Genomic DNA, 16,047 nt, shown 5'->3' on the forward strand with positions numbered 1-16,047 from the left:
AAAGTCACAGTCTCTTGCCCAGAGTAGGGGGAATCGAAGACCACAGGACATAGGTTTAAGGTGAAGGTGAAAAGATTTAATAGGAATCTGAGGGGTAACTTTATCATACAAAGGGTGGTGGGTGTACAGAACAACCTGCCAGAGGAGGTGGTTGAGGCAGGGACTATCGCAACGTTTAAGAAACAATTCGACAGGTACATGGATAGGACAGGTTCAGAGGGATATGGGTTGAACGCAGGCAGGTGGGACTAGTGTAGCTGGGACATGTTGGCCAGTGTGGGTAACTTGGGCCAAAGTGCTACGACTACGGGTGCTGTCTGTATGGAGTTTGTAAGTTCTCCCCATGACCTGAGCAGGTTTTGTCCGGGTGCTCCGGTTTCCTCCCACACACCAAAGACGTACAGGTTTGTAGGTTAATTGGGTTGGTAAAATTGTAAATTGTCCCTAGTGGGTGTAGGATAGTGTTAGTGTGTGTGGATCGCTGGTCAGCACGGACTCGGTGGGCCGAAGGGCCTGTTTCAGCGCTGTATCTCAAAATTTATCACGAACTGAGTTTTCTCCAGCCAGCCAGCCAGAAGATGACTGAGTGACTGCAAGTACCTGCGTAGGATCTGTGAGGCCACCAGCAGCAATGCCTAAACCGTTTAGCAGTCGCTCCACAGTCCAACCCGTGATGAGACAGTGAAGACATCATAGCAATGAGATGCAATCAGGGGCTGGCAAAGCATTTACTGACTGAAGTTCCTTGAGGCAGTGGGACAAACACATCGTCCCTTCCCCGACGAATCAATGAGCAGAAAGCTACGTCCCAGAACAGAAGGGCATTTTTAGACGTTACTCTCAACTCCACCAGCTGCACAAGGCCACAGCAACGTGGCAGTAAATGGGAAAGATAACAACACTCATCGCGACCACGTACTCATACCACGGCGCGGGTGAAACTTGTGAAGACTTCAAAAGGCAATTCAACAGGCGCAGCTATGGCTGAGGGCCATTGTGCTGAAGTGCCACCAATCGCTTGATTGATGAAATTCTCTCGTTTGCATACCGTACACAAAGTATGCAGAATCGCCATGTATAGGGCGTGGACAAAGGAACAAAGTATTCCCCGATAGTCCCTCATTGTTCGCTTGGCCTCAACAGCCCCCCGACACCGGGCCCCCGTCCTCAGCAGCTCACCCCCCCCCCCCAACGGGTCTCTCTGTTCTATTGGCGCCCCCCGCACCCGGATTCTTGGCGGCTCACCCACCCCGGATCCCTCTTTGTTCTCAGCTACAGGTCCTCGACCAACCACCGGCACCCACCACCGGCCCGTCCGAACTCATCTGCAGGGAAAATTAGTGTGGGAGTGGGTTGGCTGAGTTAGGCAACATGGACTCGAGGGGCCAAATGGCCTACTCGGCCTGTGAGAAAATAAGCTAACCTCACTGATGGAGGCAGTGAGACCAGGTCTATATTGAGTTGATGATCTCAAGCGGGGGGTAAAGGCACTGTTGGCCTCGGGTCCGTCATAAAGAATCAGATGCTCATTGATCATTGGTGGCGCAGCGTTAGAGTTGCTGCCTCAGAGCACTTACAACGCCAGAGACCCGGGTTCGATCATGGCTACGGGGTGCTGTCTGTACGTTCTCCCCATGACCTGCGTGGGTTTTCTCCAAGAACTTTGGTTTCCTTCCACAGGTTTGTAGGTTCATTGGCTTGGTATAAATGTAAAATTTGGCCCTAGTGCAGGATAGTGTTAATGTGCGGGGATCGTTGGTCGGTGCGAACTCGGTGGGCCGAAGGGCCTGTATCTGCTGTATCTCTAAACTACACAAAACACTTCTATAGAACAGCATGTTCCCTCCCCAGGCTCACAAACGAGGTGGCCACACGAGCACAAACACTTCACCCCTGACCCCTGGAGTCAAAGAAAGGTGGAGAAAAGGTTTACTGAATTATAAAATAAAGGACACCAGTTGTGCAGTAATTCAGCAGGTCTGGCCGTTTTGTGTCTGAAGAATTCTAACCCGAAATGTCATCTATCCATATTCTCCGGAGATGCTGAGTTACTATAGCGCTGTGTGTCTGATTTTTATATATAAACAGCATCTGCAGTTCCTTGCCTCTGAATTATACAGTAGCCAATTTGAAAAGGTATATTAGATCATCTACAGCTTGATGCAACCCTTGCGGGAACGTTCTTGTTGGAAATGTGTATAAGTATCGAGTGCATTTCAATGGCATTGTCGGCAGATGAAAAGAGACAACACCCCAATTGTACATTGCTTGGAGACAAGTGACTGCAGAAGCTGGAATCTTTGTCAAGAAAACAAACGGCCGGAGGAACTCAGCGGGTCAGGCAGCATCCGTGGAGGGAAACGGTCATGTACTTATGAAGACTATAAACATGAAACAATTTGTTTTTAAAGCGAACACACAACCATTTCTGCTGGAAAACCATTCATCTTTTTCTGGCTGCGAACAGAGGGGATTAACTCACTGCACAGCTGCTCAGGCAGTCAAAATGCTAAGAGGTTTCCCGAGTTGGGAGGAATGTGGTGAGACTTTCCACACCCCAGGAGTCATCTTTCAGGCATTGAAGAAGACACTGAAGATCATTGGATTCAGCGTGGACACAAACTGCTGGAGTAACTCAGTGGGACAGGCAGCATCTCTGGAGAGAAGGAATGGGTGTCGTTTCGGGACGAGGCCCTTCTTCAGACTGAGATGTCAGGGGAGTGGGAGGGACAGAGATAGAATGTAGTCGGAGACAGTAAGACTGGTGGGAGAACTGGGAAGGGGAGGGGATGGAGAGAGAGGGAAAGCACGGGCTATTTGAAGTTAGAAAGGTCAATGCTCATACCGCTGGGGTGTAAGCTGCCCAAGCGAAATATGGGGTGCTGTTCCTCCAATTTGCGCTGGGCCTCACACTGACAGTGGAGGAGGCCCTGGACGGAAAGGTGAGATTGGGAATGGGAGGGGGAGTTAAAGTGCTGAGCAACTGGGAGATCAGGTAGTCTTCAGTGTACCAGCAAAGCCATTGGAAGAGAGAGCGCTTGAAAGGTCAAAGCTAATGTTCGCTGTCCCAACAGCAGATTTACCTCATGTCCCATCTGATAAGATTCCTGTAGGACCCCTTGGGGCAGAGGCGTGATGTAACTGTAAAGTTTGTTGTGTTCAGCCAGAACATCGTTTAAAAACATAACATGTAAACACGAGGCGACCATCAATATGGTCAATAAGACCTTCTGGAGATGTGTCTTTCCCAAGGGGTCATTGGAATGTGGAAATGCCTGTCCCAACGAGCCACTGGGCTGCATTGTGAGGAAGCTATAATTGTGATGCAGTGATTGTTACTGCTCCTGTAATCCAGACACCAGGGTTCACAACCCAACATGGCAGTGGAGGAATTAAATTCCAGTTATTCTGGAATCAACCAAGCATTAGTACTGATGACCACTGATCGATGCTGCTTCAGTAACACAATTCATGAAGAGAACCTGCCGTTCTTGCCTTGTCTTGACTATATTTGCCTTTTCACTGTACCTCGATACACATGGCAATAGGCTAAACTAGGCTATTGGACTCCAGGCTCAACATAGCAGAATTTCTAATCCCCTCTGCTTTGTACACTACTTGGTTCAAGAACAATTTGAGATGGCTAACTAATAGCAGTGATGGCAGATCCCAAAATATTAATAAAATGAAAAACTTACAGAATGGAGAAGATAAAGAAAGATAAGGTGGGGGGGGGGGGGGGAGGGGCTTTGGTTTACTAATTGGCTTTGGTAAAATTGTATGAGTGAGTGAGTGTGCATGTGTGCGTGTGCATCACTGGCCAGCACGGACCCAGTGGGCTGAAGGGATAGTTTCCGCGCTCTATCTCTAAACTCAACTAGAGATTGACGCAGACCCACTGGGCTGTGTGATCTGTTTTACATTTGCAACTTTTTCTCCCTTTCCTTAGAATAAGTTTTAAAGAGACTTTTGTTAGCAAGCGACCTTGCAAGAACGCCCCTTGTACATTGACGATCTATAAATGAAGAGCGTGGAGCAGGTAGGAATCAATTTTCTGCCTGGACAGAGCTATTATTTTTGCAATAAGGAGAGACGACTCAATTAAATAAAGCCATGCTCACCCCCGCACCGGTCTTGCTTCTGAATCCATTAAACAATACATGGCATTCTGAATTAATTTCATCATCACTCAGGAGCAACTCCCAAATAAAAAAAATATTCTGCAATGAAGCTCCATCCCCTCCAGCAAAGGGAGACAGTGTTTTTTAATAATTCCAACATCTGACTGGTGCATTATAGTTATTGCCATGAACAGCCACGTAGGTGACAAGTATCGACGGGCAATGAGGAAGAGTATGTAACCTCTGACACCTTGATCAAGAGTTATATACCCAGCCACCTTGCGGGAAACTTGTAGGAAACAATGTTCACACATTTAATGAATGCAGGAGCAGTAGTAGACTACTGGAGCCATCAAAACGGAGGCACGTGGCGCAGCGGTAGGGTTGTTGCTTCACAGCGCTAGAGGCCCGAGTTCGATCCCGACTACGGGTGCTGTCTGTACGATCTCCCTGTGAGCGCATAGGTTTTCTCCAAGAGCTCCAGTTTCCTCCTACACTCCAAAGACGTACAGGTTTGTAGGTTGATTGGCTTGGTAAAATCGTAAATTGTCCCCAGTGTGTGGAGGACAGTGTTAGTGTGCGGGGATCGCTGGTCGACGCGGACTCAGTGGGCCGAAGGACCTGTTTCCGTGCAATATCTCTAAACTAAACTAAAAACCTCTCCAACATTCAATCGTTGATGATTCAACCGTAAACTGCTGCTGCTGAATTACCGTAAACCTTCCAGCCCCTGATTCAGAATCTACCTCTCACCTTAAAAATAGTCAGACTCCACCATCCTTTGAGGAAGAAAATTCCACAAACTCATGGGATCTCTGAGAAGATATGTTGCCTCATCCCTCCTATTTTTTTTTAAACAGTGACCCCTCATTCTTAGGTTCTCGCAAGAAGAAATGCCCTCTCTCTATATCCTTCCACTGGTCAGTCAATGAAAATTTCCATGACCTGCTTCCAATAGTTTTACACACAGTAAATATAGACCCCAATGGCGTACACAGGGCCCCAACACTGAGTGCCCTATACATTCAGTAGAACTGCAGACAATATTAGTTTCATTCCATTATTACACCACGTTAAAAAGGTGTTCTGTTGCTGTGTTCTGATTTCAGATCTGGTCTCTGCCATCTGTGTGGGAGTGCAGCTATATGCCACAAAGGACACACACACACACACACACAGAGACACACAGAGACACACAGAGACACACAGAGAGACACAGAGAGACACAGAGACACACACACACAACCAATGTTGAGGATGCCAATAAAGCTGTGCTCACTAACTCAGGAACCTTTGACCTGGAATTTTCAGTCAGAGACCACATATAAACAGGAACAAGCAAACCACCCCTGCTCCAGTGTGGAAGCCATGCCCTGTGAATCGAGACCCAACTAACGAGGCCAACCTAACACCAGCAACGTTTTTGGAGGAAACACGGCCAGTGATGGCCTGCGCCACTTCAATGCTTTCTCATTTGAGTCCACCTTAGTTCTCCTGACCAGTAACCCAAGACTGCTAAGGTCCCAAGCTAAAACCTCGACCGTGGCACAGAATAGGATTATAAACTGGAACAAAAACCATACAGACATTAACCAGCTGATCCATTGACATCAGTTGCAGCGTGTTCGGTTATGAGGAGCTCATCTCTGATCTCAATCGCACATAAGCAATAGGCATAATTAGGCCATTCAGCCCATCAAGTCAACTCCGGCATTCAATCACGGCAGATCTATCTTCCCCTCTCAACCCTACCCGCCTGCCTTCTCCCCATAACCCCTGATACCCGTACTAATCTACCCGCATCCCCTCCTACACAGGTGTGCAGCAAACCTTTGGGCTGTGGTGGCAGAGAACAAAGAAACAAAATGTGGAAACACAGACAGCGAGCGTCACTTGCCTTTGAACGAGCCGGAGAAGAGGTAAATCCAGGTGAATGCTGGCACGAAGAGGATGGAGAGCGTGGCTGCGAGGAACTTCCTGCGCCCTCTGCAGATTCCCAGCATCCTGGGGGAAGGTTGGGGTGGGGCAGCAGCGCTGATCCTAGGTGGGCAACATCACATCCTCAGCCACGTACATGTTAGTCCCTGCAACCAAAATAGAAAGCATCACTCAGTAACTGCCTTCACTCTGCACACACTTTCACCCTGTCCGCACCTGTTGCAAACAGGTGTAGGGAGGAACTGCAGATGCTGTAGCGTGCAGATGCTGGTTTGCACCGAAGATAGACACAAAATGCTGGAGTAACTCAGCAGGTCAGGCAACATCTCCAGAGAAAAGGAATGGTTGACGTTTCCGACCGGTAGTCTACTGAAGGGTCTTGACCCAAAACATCACCTATTCCTTTGCAGAATCTTGAGGTCCCACATCACCAGGTTTAACATGATTTACTTTCCAACCAACCAAACTACACAAGCCAATCTTATCTCAGCAACGGAACACTACAGACTACGTCTTGCACTACCATGGAATGATTTTTCTAATTATGTTTTGCATTATGTCTTCTTTTTGCACAATCTTTCTTTTGACTGAACAGTACAACGTTATAAAATGTTGCATATATGCCTGAAGAAGGGTCCTGACCCGAAATGTTTCCTTGTCATTTTGTCCAGGGATGCTGCCTGGCCCGCTGAATCACTCCCAGCATTCTGTGTCTATCTTTTGTATAACGTGTTTTTCGGTTCTCCGAGACCATGTGCCTGTGACTTTGTTGCAAGATTTTTCATTGTATCCGCATCACCCTGTACTTGTGCCCATGACAATAAACTCGACTTGACTTCAATTACCACTGCAATTTTATACGCCCACCTAGAACGACAACAAAACCTGTGTCCTTGGAAATCCTGGATAAATGGCCTTGAATTTGCCAATACAATGAGTAATACAACCTAGCGCTTCTATGCGTGGAACATCAAGTGCCATCTAGAAGTCCATCTAAAGTATGTGCACATAAATCCCTCTGCCTGTAATTTTAGATATTGCCTCAACAAAATCAATTCACTTTGGCACACATACCGACTCTTACAATCTTCCTTCCTCTTAGGCAATCCCTTGGGATAGAGTGGAAGCAATTCATCCTCTAACTCGGTGGGTTAAGTGGCAGCTGATTTAGTTTAGTTTAGTTTTTGTCATATGTACCGAGGTACAGTGAAAAGCTTTGTTTTGTTGCGTGCTATCCAGTCAGTGGAAAGACTATACACGATTACAATCGAGACATCCACAGTGTACAGATTACTGGATAAAGGGAATACAGTTTAGTGCAAGATAAAAGCCTCGTAAAGTCTGATTTGAGGGTCTCCAACGAAGTAGATGGTAGCTCAGGACAGCTCTCTAGTTGTTGATCGGATAGTTCAGATGCCTGATAACAGCTGTGACAAAACTCTCCCTGAATCTGGAGGTGTATATTTTCACACTTCTGTACCACTTGCCAGATGGGAGAGGGGAGAAGAGGGAGTGACCAGGGTGAGACTGGTCCTTGATTATGTTGGTGGCCTTGCCGAGGCAGCGTGAAGTGTAGATGGAGTCAATGGGAGGGAGGTTAGTTTGAGTGATGGTCTGGGCTGCGTCCACAATTCCCAGCAATTTCTTGCGGCTCTTGGATGGAGCTGTTCCCAAACCATGCCATGATGCACCACGATAAAATGCTTTCTATGGCACATCTGAAGAAGTTGGTGAGGGTTGTTGGCGACATACCGAACCTCCATAGCCAACTGAGGAAGTAAAGGCTTTCTTGGCCATTGCTTCAATATGGCTAGTCCAGGACAAGTTGCTGGTGATATTTACCACTAGAAACTTCAAAGTTTACAACCATCTCTACTTCGGTGCCAGCAATGAGTATGCGCACCGTTTTGCCTCCTGAAGTCGATCACTATCTCCTTTGTCAAGCTGACATTGGGAGAAAGGTTGTTCTCTTGACACCAGGTTACGAGGTTCTCAGTCTCTTTCCTGTACTCTGTCTGGTCATTATTTGACATTATCTGACCCACTACGGTGGCATCGTCTGTGATGTTGATGTGTGACCAAAAACTCGACAACAGATAATGGGGTTTGCAGTGGGGTCGTTTCCCTCCATTGCGTACACAGGGCTGCCAAGTGCGTCTAGACTCAGGTTCACAATACTCTCCTGAATACTCATAGGTAGACCACATCATACAGCACAGAATCAGGCCCTTTGCGGCTGACCATCAAGCATCCATTTACATGTCCCGTTTCAATCTCCCCACATTCTCATCATCTCCTCACCAACCCACGTTTTTGGGACGAGTGACAAAACCAAGGCACCCAAAGGGAACCCACTCAGTCGCAGATAGAATGTGCAAACTCCACACAGACAGCACCAGAGATCAGGACTGAACCCCAGCTTGCCGGGACTAAGGCAACAGCTCTACCAAAAACAATGTCTCCGCTCATCATTATTAATTGGATTCCCCTATTCTGAAACTATTCCCTGTGATTCTAGACACCTCTACGCTATGCACCTTGTCAATCCCGTTTTGAATCTTGCATCTGAGCAAAATCATCTCGTTCTTCTGTACTCCACTGAATTTAGGTTCAACTTCATCAACCTTTCTTCATACCTCAATCTCTACATCTCATGAATCAACCTAGGCAATCTTCTCTGCATTGTCAACAATAGCAGCACTCCTTAAATGCTGAGACGAAGACTCCACGCTGTACTCTTGGCCTGCTCAAGCCAGTGCTCTGTGAAGTTGCATCAAAACGTTATATTTTAACCACCTTGCAATGTAGGCCAACAATTCCATTAGCATTTCCTAATTACTTTCTGATCCAAAGCGAAACTCCCTTTAATGACCTGGCCACTACTGATCTTTCAATAACCCTGGTGCTGCATTTAGATTATCGCTCCTGTGAGAGACTCTGAGGAAATTAAAAGTATCAAAGGTATTTTATTAGTCACATTCACATACACCTAGGTGTAGTGAAGTGAAATGCTTTTTGCCATTTGCCATTTTGCAATTAAAGTGTCTTTTGAAAGACACGGAATCGGGCTAACGGAATCAATGGATACGGGGAGAAAGCAGCAACAGGGTACTGATTCTGGATGATCAGCCATGATCATATTGAATGCTGGGGCTGGCTCGATAGGCCACATGGCCTACTCCTGCATCTAATTTCAATGTTTCTATGAAATATTCGCGAGAACATTCGGCTTTCTCAGGAAGATGCAAGACCCGGAAGAGCAGCAGCTCCCCTCTGCCAATATACATCTGCAATTCAATCACTGTGATTGCTATTATTACTACAATCACTAGGATCTTACTATGTGCAAATACGAAATAGAGCGTCCAATGCTATAGGAAGTGGTTACTTCAAAACTTAGTAAAAAGTGGCAGATGGTGGAAATCTGACACAAAAGTGGAAAATAGAGTCATACAGCGTCGAAACAGGCCCTTCGGCCCAACTTGCCCATGCTGACCAACATGTACCCATCTACACTAATCCCACCTGCCCGCATTTGCCCCCTATCTCTCTAAACCTATCCTTTCTATGTACCTGTCTAAATGTTTCTTAAACGTCGTAATAATACCTACCTCAGCTATCTCCTCTGGTAGCTTGTTCCATATACCCACTGCCCTTTATGTAAAAAAGTACTCCTCGGGTTCCTATTAAATCTTCCCCCCCCCCCCCCCCCCCCCCCTCACCTTAAACCCATGTCCTCCGCTTCTCGATTCCCCTACTCTGGCAAAAAAGTGCATTTACCTGGTCAGTTCCCCTCATGATTTTGTATAAGAACAGCCCTCATCTTCCTATGCTCAAAGGAATAAAGTCTGCTCAACCTCTCCCTATAGCTCAGCAACTCAAGTCCTGGCGACATCCTCATAAATCTTCTCTACATCCTTTCCGACTTGACAATATCTTTCCTATAACATAGCATGGCGCTAAAGTTGCCGCCTTACAGCACCGGAGACCCGGGTTCGATCCCGACTACGGGTGCTGTCTGTACGGAGTTTTACGTTCTCCCCGTGACCGCGTGGGTTTTACCGAGATCTTTGGTTTCCTCCCACACTCCAAAGACAGTTTGTAGGTTAATTGTCTTGATAAGTGTAAATTGTCCCTAGTGAGTGTAGGTAAGATGGTGTTAAAGTGCGGCGATCGCTGGTCAGTGAGGACTCGGTGGGCTGGAGGGTATGGAGATTGTGCGCTGTATCTCTAAACCAATCTAAAACTACTCCACTGACTGCGAGGTTTGTTGAGAAACCCGATGGTCACAAGGGACACGAGTGCAAACCTTTACTTTGATTTTATTTTTAAATGTGGTTGACACCCAGAGTGGATGCAATTCCCAATCTTATCCTCGCTGGGCCAAAGGTTCCAGGTAAGTGTGAAAGGCTTTATATATTTTCAAATGACTCTAAACAAGCTGCAAGGCCCAGCGAGCTCCAAATTAACTGAGACTCTCACCTCAATAACACTCGGATGGATGTGGTTAAGCAGTAATTTAAAGCCATGCCAAAGGTGAGGGACGGTACAGCTAGAAAGGCAAGCAGGCTTAGTTTTCTTTCAAAGGGACCAGGGAAAATCTGTGAAACAACCTTGTAATTGTTGCCAGGTGGTTTTAGGCTCACTCCACTCAAGATATTTGCCATTTGACAAGGGGGCCAACATCAGATTGAAGAGCAGAGTTGGCCTGCGATCAGTCCCACAATCAGTAATTCACAATCAGTAAATCAATAAGTACAAGATAAGGGCGACACTGTGGTGCCGCAGTACAGTTGCTGCCTTACAGCGCCCGAGTCCCGGGCTTGATCCTGACTACGAGCGCTGTCTGAACGGCGTTTGTACATTCTCCCCGTGACCTGTGTGGGATTTCTCTGGTTTCCTCCCACACTCAATAGGCGTACAGGTTTGTAGGTTAATTGGCTTGGTAAAATTTAAATTGTCCCTAGTGTGTGTGTAGGATAGTGTTAATGTGTGGGGGTCGCTGGTCGGCGCGGACTCGGTGGGCTGAAGGGCATGTTTCCGTGTCTGCTGTAGATCTAAATTAAACTGAGATAAGAAATTACTGAATGGTTCAGAACAAACAGCAGACAGTGGAAGAAATGCCTTCGAAACCCCAATCATCCTGTACACCATCCCACACACTAGGAATAATTAACAATTTTACTGAAACCAATTAACCTCCAAACCTGCACGTCTTTGAAATGTGGGAGGAATTCGGAGCATCCGGAGAAAACCCATGCAGTCATGAGGAGAACCTACAAACTCAGTATGGACAGCACCCGTAGTCAGGATAGAACACGGGTCTCTGGCGCTGTAAGGCAGTAACTCTACCGCTGCGCCACCGTGCCACTCCAACAAACCTAAGAGGAGAGTATTGATTTAGAATATCAAAACTGCCAGAAGTGGGATTTGAACCATGCCTCAAACTGCGACGTAAACACAGCGGTTTGGACCACTAGGCCATCCTGTCCAAGCCATCCTGTGAGTGTAGCTGACCACTGCCACTGGGAGTGACCCAGGCTGCCCTGAGAGGAAGGAGATCTCCCTGCGGAAGGATGGGAGAAGCAGGGTGGTCCAGGGCTCAGATCACCAGCATCCTGGGGGAAGGGGAAGAGCTGCCTTCACGTTTCTCTCTCCACAGATGCTGCCTGTCCTGGTGATTACTTGAAGCAGTTTCTGCAAAATACTTTCACTACCTTCATGCATGAAGCAAAGGACTCCTTTCCCAGTTCCCAGTTCCCACTGCACACAGATCAACTTGCAGCTCCTGATTCATTCACTCACTTTTTCATAAATTCACCAGTGATGGGAGCAGAATTAGGCCATTCAGCCCATCAAGTCTGCCGTTCAATCACAGCTGATCTATCTTTCCCTCTCAACCCCGTTCTCCTGCCTTCTCCCCATAACCCCTGATGCCCGTTCCAATCACCTGTACTAATTTTGGGACTGGTCGTGAATGGCAAGGCCGACATTTATTGCCTATCTCTAATTGCTCCTCAAGATGGCGGTGCAACTGAGCAGGTCGCTAATTTGGCTTCTTCTGAGGGCACGGCCAGTGGCAACCATTTGGGATGGATCTGGAACCACAGACCATGGAAGAATTTCCTCGCCTGAAGGTCATCAGTTAAATAATAATTATAATATGAAAGAATAAATGCAAGATAATTGACCAACTTTAAATTCCGCAGTTGCCGCTGTGGCCATTGATCTGGTGCTTCTGGATCGATCGCCAGGTCTCTGGTTAACTGAACGGCTGTGTTACAATTGAAGTAACAAGGCCGGTCACAAAATTCCAAGTCTTCTTCCACATTTTCCCTCTCTATTAAGAGGGGAACGGGATAGCCTATGGGGACTGCCATTCCAAACTTCCAAACTATAGAAAAAAAACTCTGGAAAAAGAAATCAAAATACTGAAAATACTTAGCAAACCAGGCAGCGTCTGTGGAGAGAGAGAATGTCAGGTCTCGGATCCTTCTTCAATGCCTCCATCGCTTCCCCCGATGTGGCAAATGGCCCAAGAATGAGCTGAGATATTGAGATGTCGCAGCTTGCAACAAGAGCCCACAGCCCAGTGGAATCATCAGCTACTGTCAATAAATCTGGCAGATGTCACTGGATAACAGTCGGGAGGGAATTTAAGACAATTTAACCTCTGGTCAGAGATCAACTCCACAAGGACCTACTAAATTACCTCAACAACTATAACTAGCTCATGGGCGCTCATTCTTTTGGCGAGATATTGCAATGACTGCCAATTCCTGAGAAAGTCCTCTTCCACCTCATGAATAGCCAGATCCCTGCCTGTTGACTGTCCTGCACTGTGCCTCGTTGGTCCATGTTACAGGGAAGGTCAGTGACATCCCTCTTGCCAGTGGAAAGGTGGAATGAAGCCAAACACCAACTCTTGATAATACAATCCATATGATATAGGTTCAAGGTGAAGTGGAAAAGATTTAATAGGAATCTGAGGGGTAACTTTTTCACACAAAGGGTGGTGGGTGTATGGAACAAGCTGCCAGAGGAAGTACTTGAGGCTGGGATGATCCCAATGTTTAAGAAACAGTTAGACAGGTACATGGATAGGACAGGTATGGAGGGATATGGACCAAGCGCAGGCAGGTGGGACTAGTGTAGCTGGGTCATGTTGGCCAATGTGGGCAAGTTGGGCCAGAGGACCCATTTCCACACCATATCACTCTATGACTATAATCCCTCGACCATTCGTTGCTACAGATGTGCCCTCTCGGCAACCTGTTCATTATGTGGTCATCATTCCACAAGGTAGGACGCAGAATAATACAGCACAGGAAGGAGCAACTTTGGCCCACATTGTCTGTGCCAAGCCAAGCATGATGCCAAGTTGGTGCAAAGGAACTTGGGGGTGCTGGTGCAGGCTTCTCAAAAAGTTCACAAATGGGAAAACAAGCATGTTAGGTCAGGACGGACTGTGCTTCTGTTGGGGTAAGTTGAAGTAGACATCCCCTTCATCCCAGCAACCATACAAAATGCTTTCAGAGAGATAACACAACCAGGGAGGCGATGCTGCACAATTCACCAGCAAGTGAGGTTTGTGATGTCTACTTTCCCCAAAGGGGCTATTTCCAAAGGAAGGAACTTTAAATCAAACCCTGGTTTAGCCTAACTTTATTCTTTAGACGCTTGAGTCTTGCCTTAAAGAATTGAGTTACAGCATTGTTAATTAACATAGGCAGATAGCTTTATTCCTTAATCCTAAATCCCAAGCCGAAGAAAAGTCTAAGTATTTAAGACTGCAATACCGATTGCTCTTAAAGAATAGCAAGGCAGCAAGAGATTAACTTCTGAAATTCAGCTGAAATCATCCAGGTCGACTCGACTGGGCACACTCTTGGCCATCAACCAAGCTGACAGACAATCATTTCTCCCCTTCAAAATAATACCTCCATGAAATTGTATTCTGCACTTGGTGATGGTGGAAATCTCTCTTACTTTTCTATAGTTGACAACCTGCTATTTCACAGCTCGGGAGACTCCGCAGATTAATATTCAAGGAAAAAGGAGAGAGAGGAGGGAGAGAAGGAACATTTAGCTTGGATGTGAAGGAGAAGGAGGAAGCGAACACAAGGGGTAGACACCAAATGCTGGAGTAACTCAGCGGGACAGGCAGCATCTCTGGAGAGAAGGGATGGGTGATGTTTCGGGTCGAGACCCTTCTTCAGACTCAGACTCAGTCTGAAGAAGGCTCTTGATCCGAAACGCCTTCCATTCCTTCTCTACAGAGATGCTGCCTGGCCCGCCGAGTTACTCCAGCATTTTGTGTCTATCTTCGCAAGTAAGTATTTGCAGTTCTTTCCTACACATAGAGTGCAAGGGGTATCGAGGGAGGTAAGGGAGAGGGAGAGGTGCTGCTATCTGCTAGCGAGCCATCCACAGTGTACAGATACATGATAAAGGGAATAAAGTGAATAATGTTTAATGCAAGATAAAGTCCAGTAATTCGAGGGCCTTCAATGAGGTAGACAATAGCTCAGGAATGCTCTCTAACATTAAGCATTAATAAGGCATTCAACCACAGGTCAATTACACTTTTCAGTTGTGTGAAAAGTCAACAACCCTAACTCAAATTACCTGCTTTTGCACAATATTCCTCAATGTCCCTTGCAAAGATTTAACCAAAATCTAATCTTTGCAAGGAGGTCTCAGATTTCCACTCAAGCCTCTCCTGAATGAGCTGCGAATTTTAAGACGATAACATTCTCTAAAAGGCCAGCGCTAAAAATCCATTTCTCAATGACAAGAGAATAGTTAGAGAACAGTTTAGAGAATAGAATAGAGAACAGTCTCGGAATACTGTTCAGAAGATTATAGAGAGACCCCAGAGAAGCTGGTGCCAATCGGGAGAATGTACATCAGCTCGCAACATTGCTCAGTGTCAAGAGAGAAGAGAAAAATGTCTCCAGTTGAGAGATAAACCATAAACAGGAGCTCAGGGGAATAGAAGAAAGTCAAGAATTAAATCAGAAATTCCTGGATATCTTCATTATATCGAGTATTGCTTCAAGTTGCATTAGTCCTGGACATCGAGTGTGCCTAGCCGGGTAGGAGACAAGATGACTTAATTTGTCTAGTGGGAGTAAAATCACAACACAGTGGAATAATTTCCAACGATCATTGCTTCTAATGAAATGAAAAGCACTCCTCCCCCCCTCCCCACCATAATAATGTCACTAACAGACTTAAACATTACCTCTCAGTTTAGTTTAGAGATACAGCAGAGAAACAGGACATCGGCCCACCGAGTCCACGCCGACAAGCTATCCCTGTACACCTACACTATCCTACACACGACTGGGGACAATTTTACAATCCTACCAAGCCAATTAACCTGCATACCTGTTCAAAAGGGAACTGCAGATGCTGGAATATCGAAGGTACACAAAATTGCTGGGGAAACTCAGCGGGTGCAGCAGCATCTATGGAGCGAAGGAAATAGGCGACGTTTCGGGCCGAAACGTCGCCTATTTCCTTCGCTCCATAGATGCTGCTGCACCCGCTGAGTTTCCCCAGCAATTTTGTGAACCTGCATACCTGCACGTGTTTGGAGTGTGGGAGGAAACCGGAGCTTCTGGAGAAAACCCAAGGAGGTCACGGGGAGAACATACAAGCCCTGTACAAACAGTACCCATAGTCAGGATCGATCCTGGGGGCCTGGCGCTGTGAAGCACCATCTTTACCGCTGCACCGCCATTGACAATGCTGTTATCATGAAATGACCAGGGAGAACATTTTCATCTGTCCTTATAACAAGCTATGATCGATATTAAAATCCTCTTTGTATTTAGAAACATTATCTGACCCGACACCCTTACCTATCAGGAAAGGACATGATAGACCAAGTCGATCATTGCCATACCAAGTGCCAACGTCGACCAGAGACCAGGATAGGACAGGGCTGGTGCTGCTTGCCACCAAAGTTGTGATGATATGT

At 46.6% G+C, this 16,047-nt stretch overlaps 1 protein-coding gene across 2 annotated transcripts in view; it reads right to left on the reverse strand.

Moving 5' to 3' along the window:
• The window catches only part of LOC116983860 (LARGE xylosyl- and glucuronyltransferase 1), a 307,222-nt gene that overhangs the window by 190,995 nt on the left and 100,180 nt on the right, over positions 1-16,047 (reverse strand). For both annotated transcript variants that reach the window (XM_033037738.1, XM_033037739.1), the window contains exon 2: positions 6,019-6,205. In XM_033037738.1, coding sequence (XP_032893629.1) covers positions 6,019-6,124 — 106 coding nt within the window. In that variant the 5' untranslated portion in view covers positions 6,125-6,205. The remainder of the gene's footprint in view (positions 1-6,018; positions 6,206-16,047) is intronic.

The sequence above is a fragment of the Amblyraja radiata genome, chromosome 19, assembly GCF_010909765.2.
Source record: "Amblyraja radiata isolate CabotCenter1 chromosome 19, sAmbRad1.1.pri, whole genome shotgun sequence".
Taxonomy (NCBI): Eukaryota; Metazoa; Chordata; class Chondrichthyes; order Rajiformes; family Rajidae; genus Amblyraja; species Amblyraja radiata.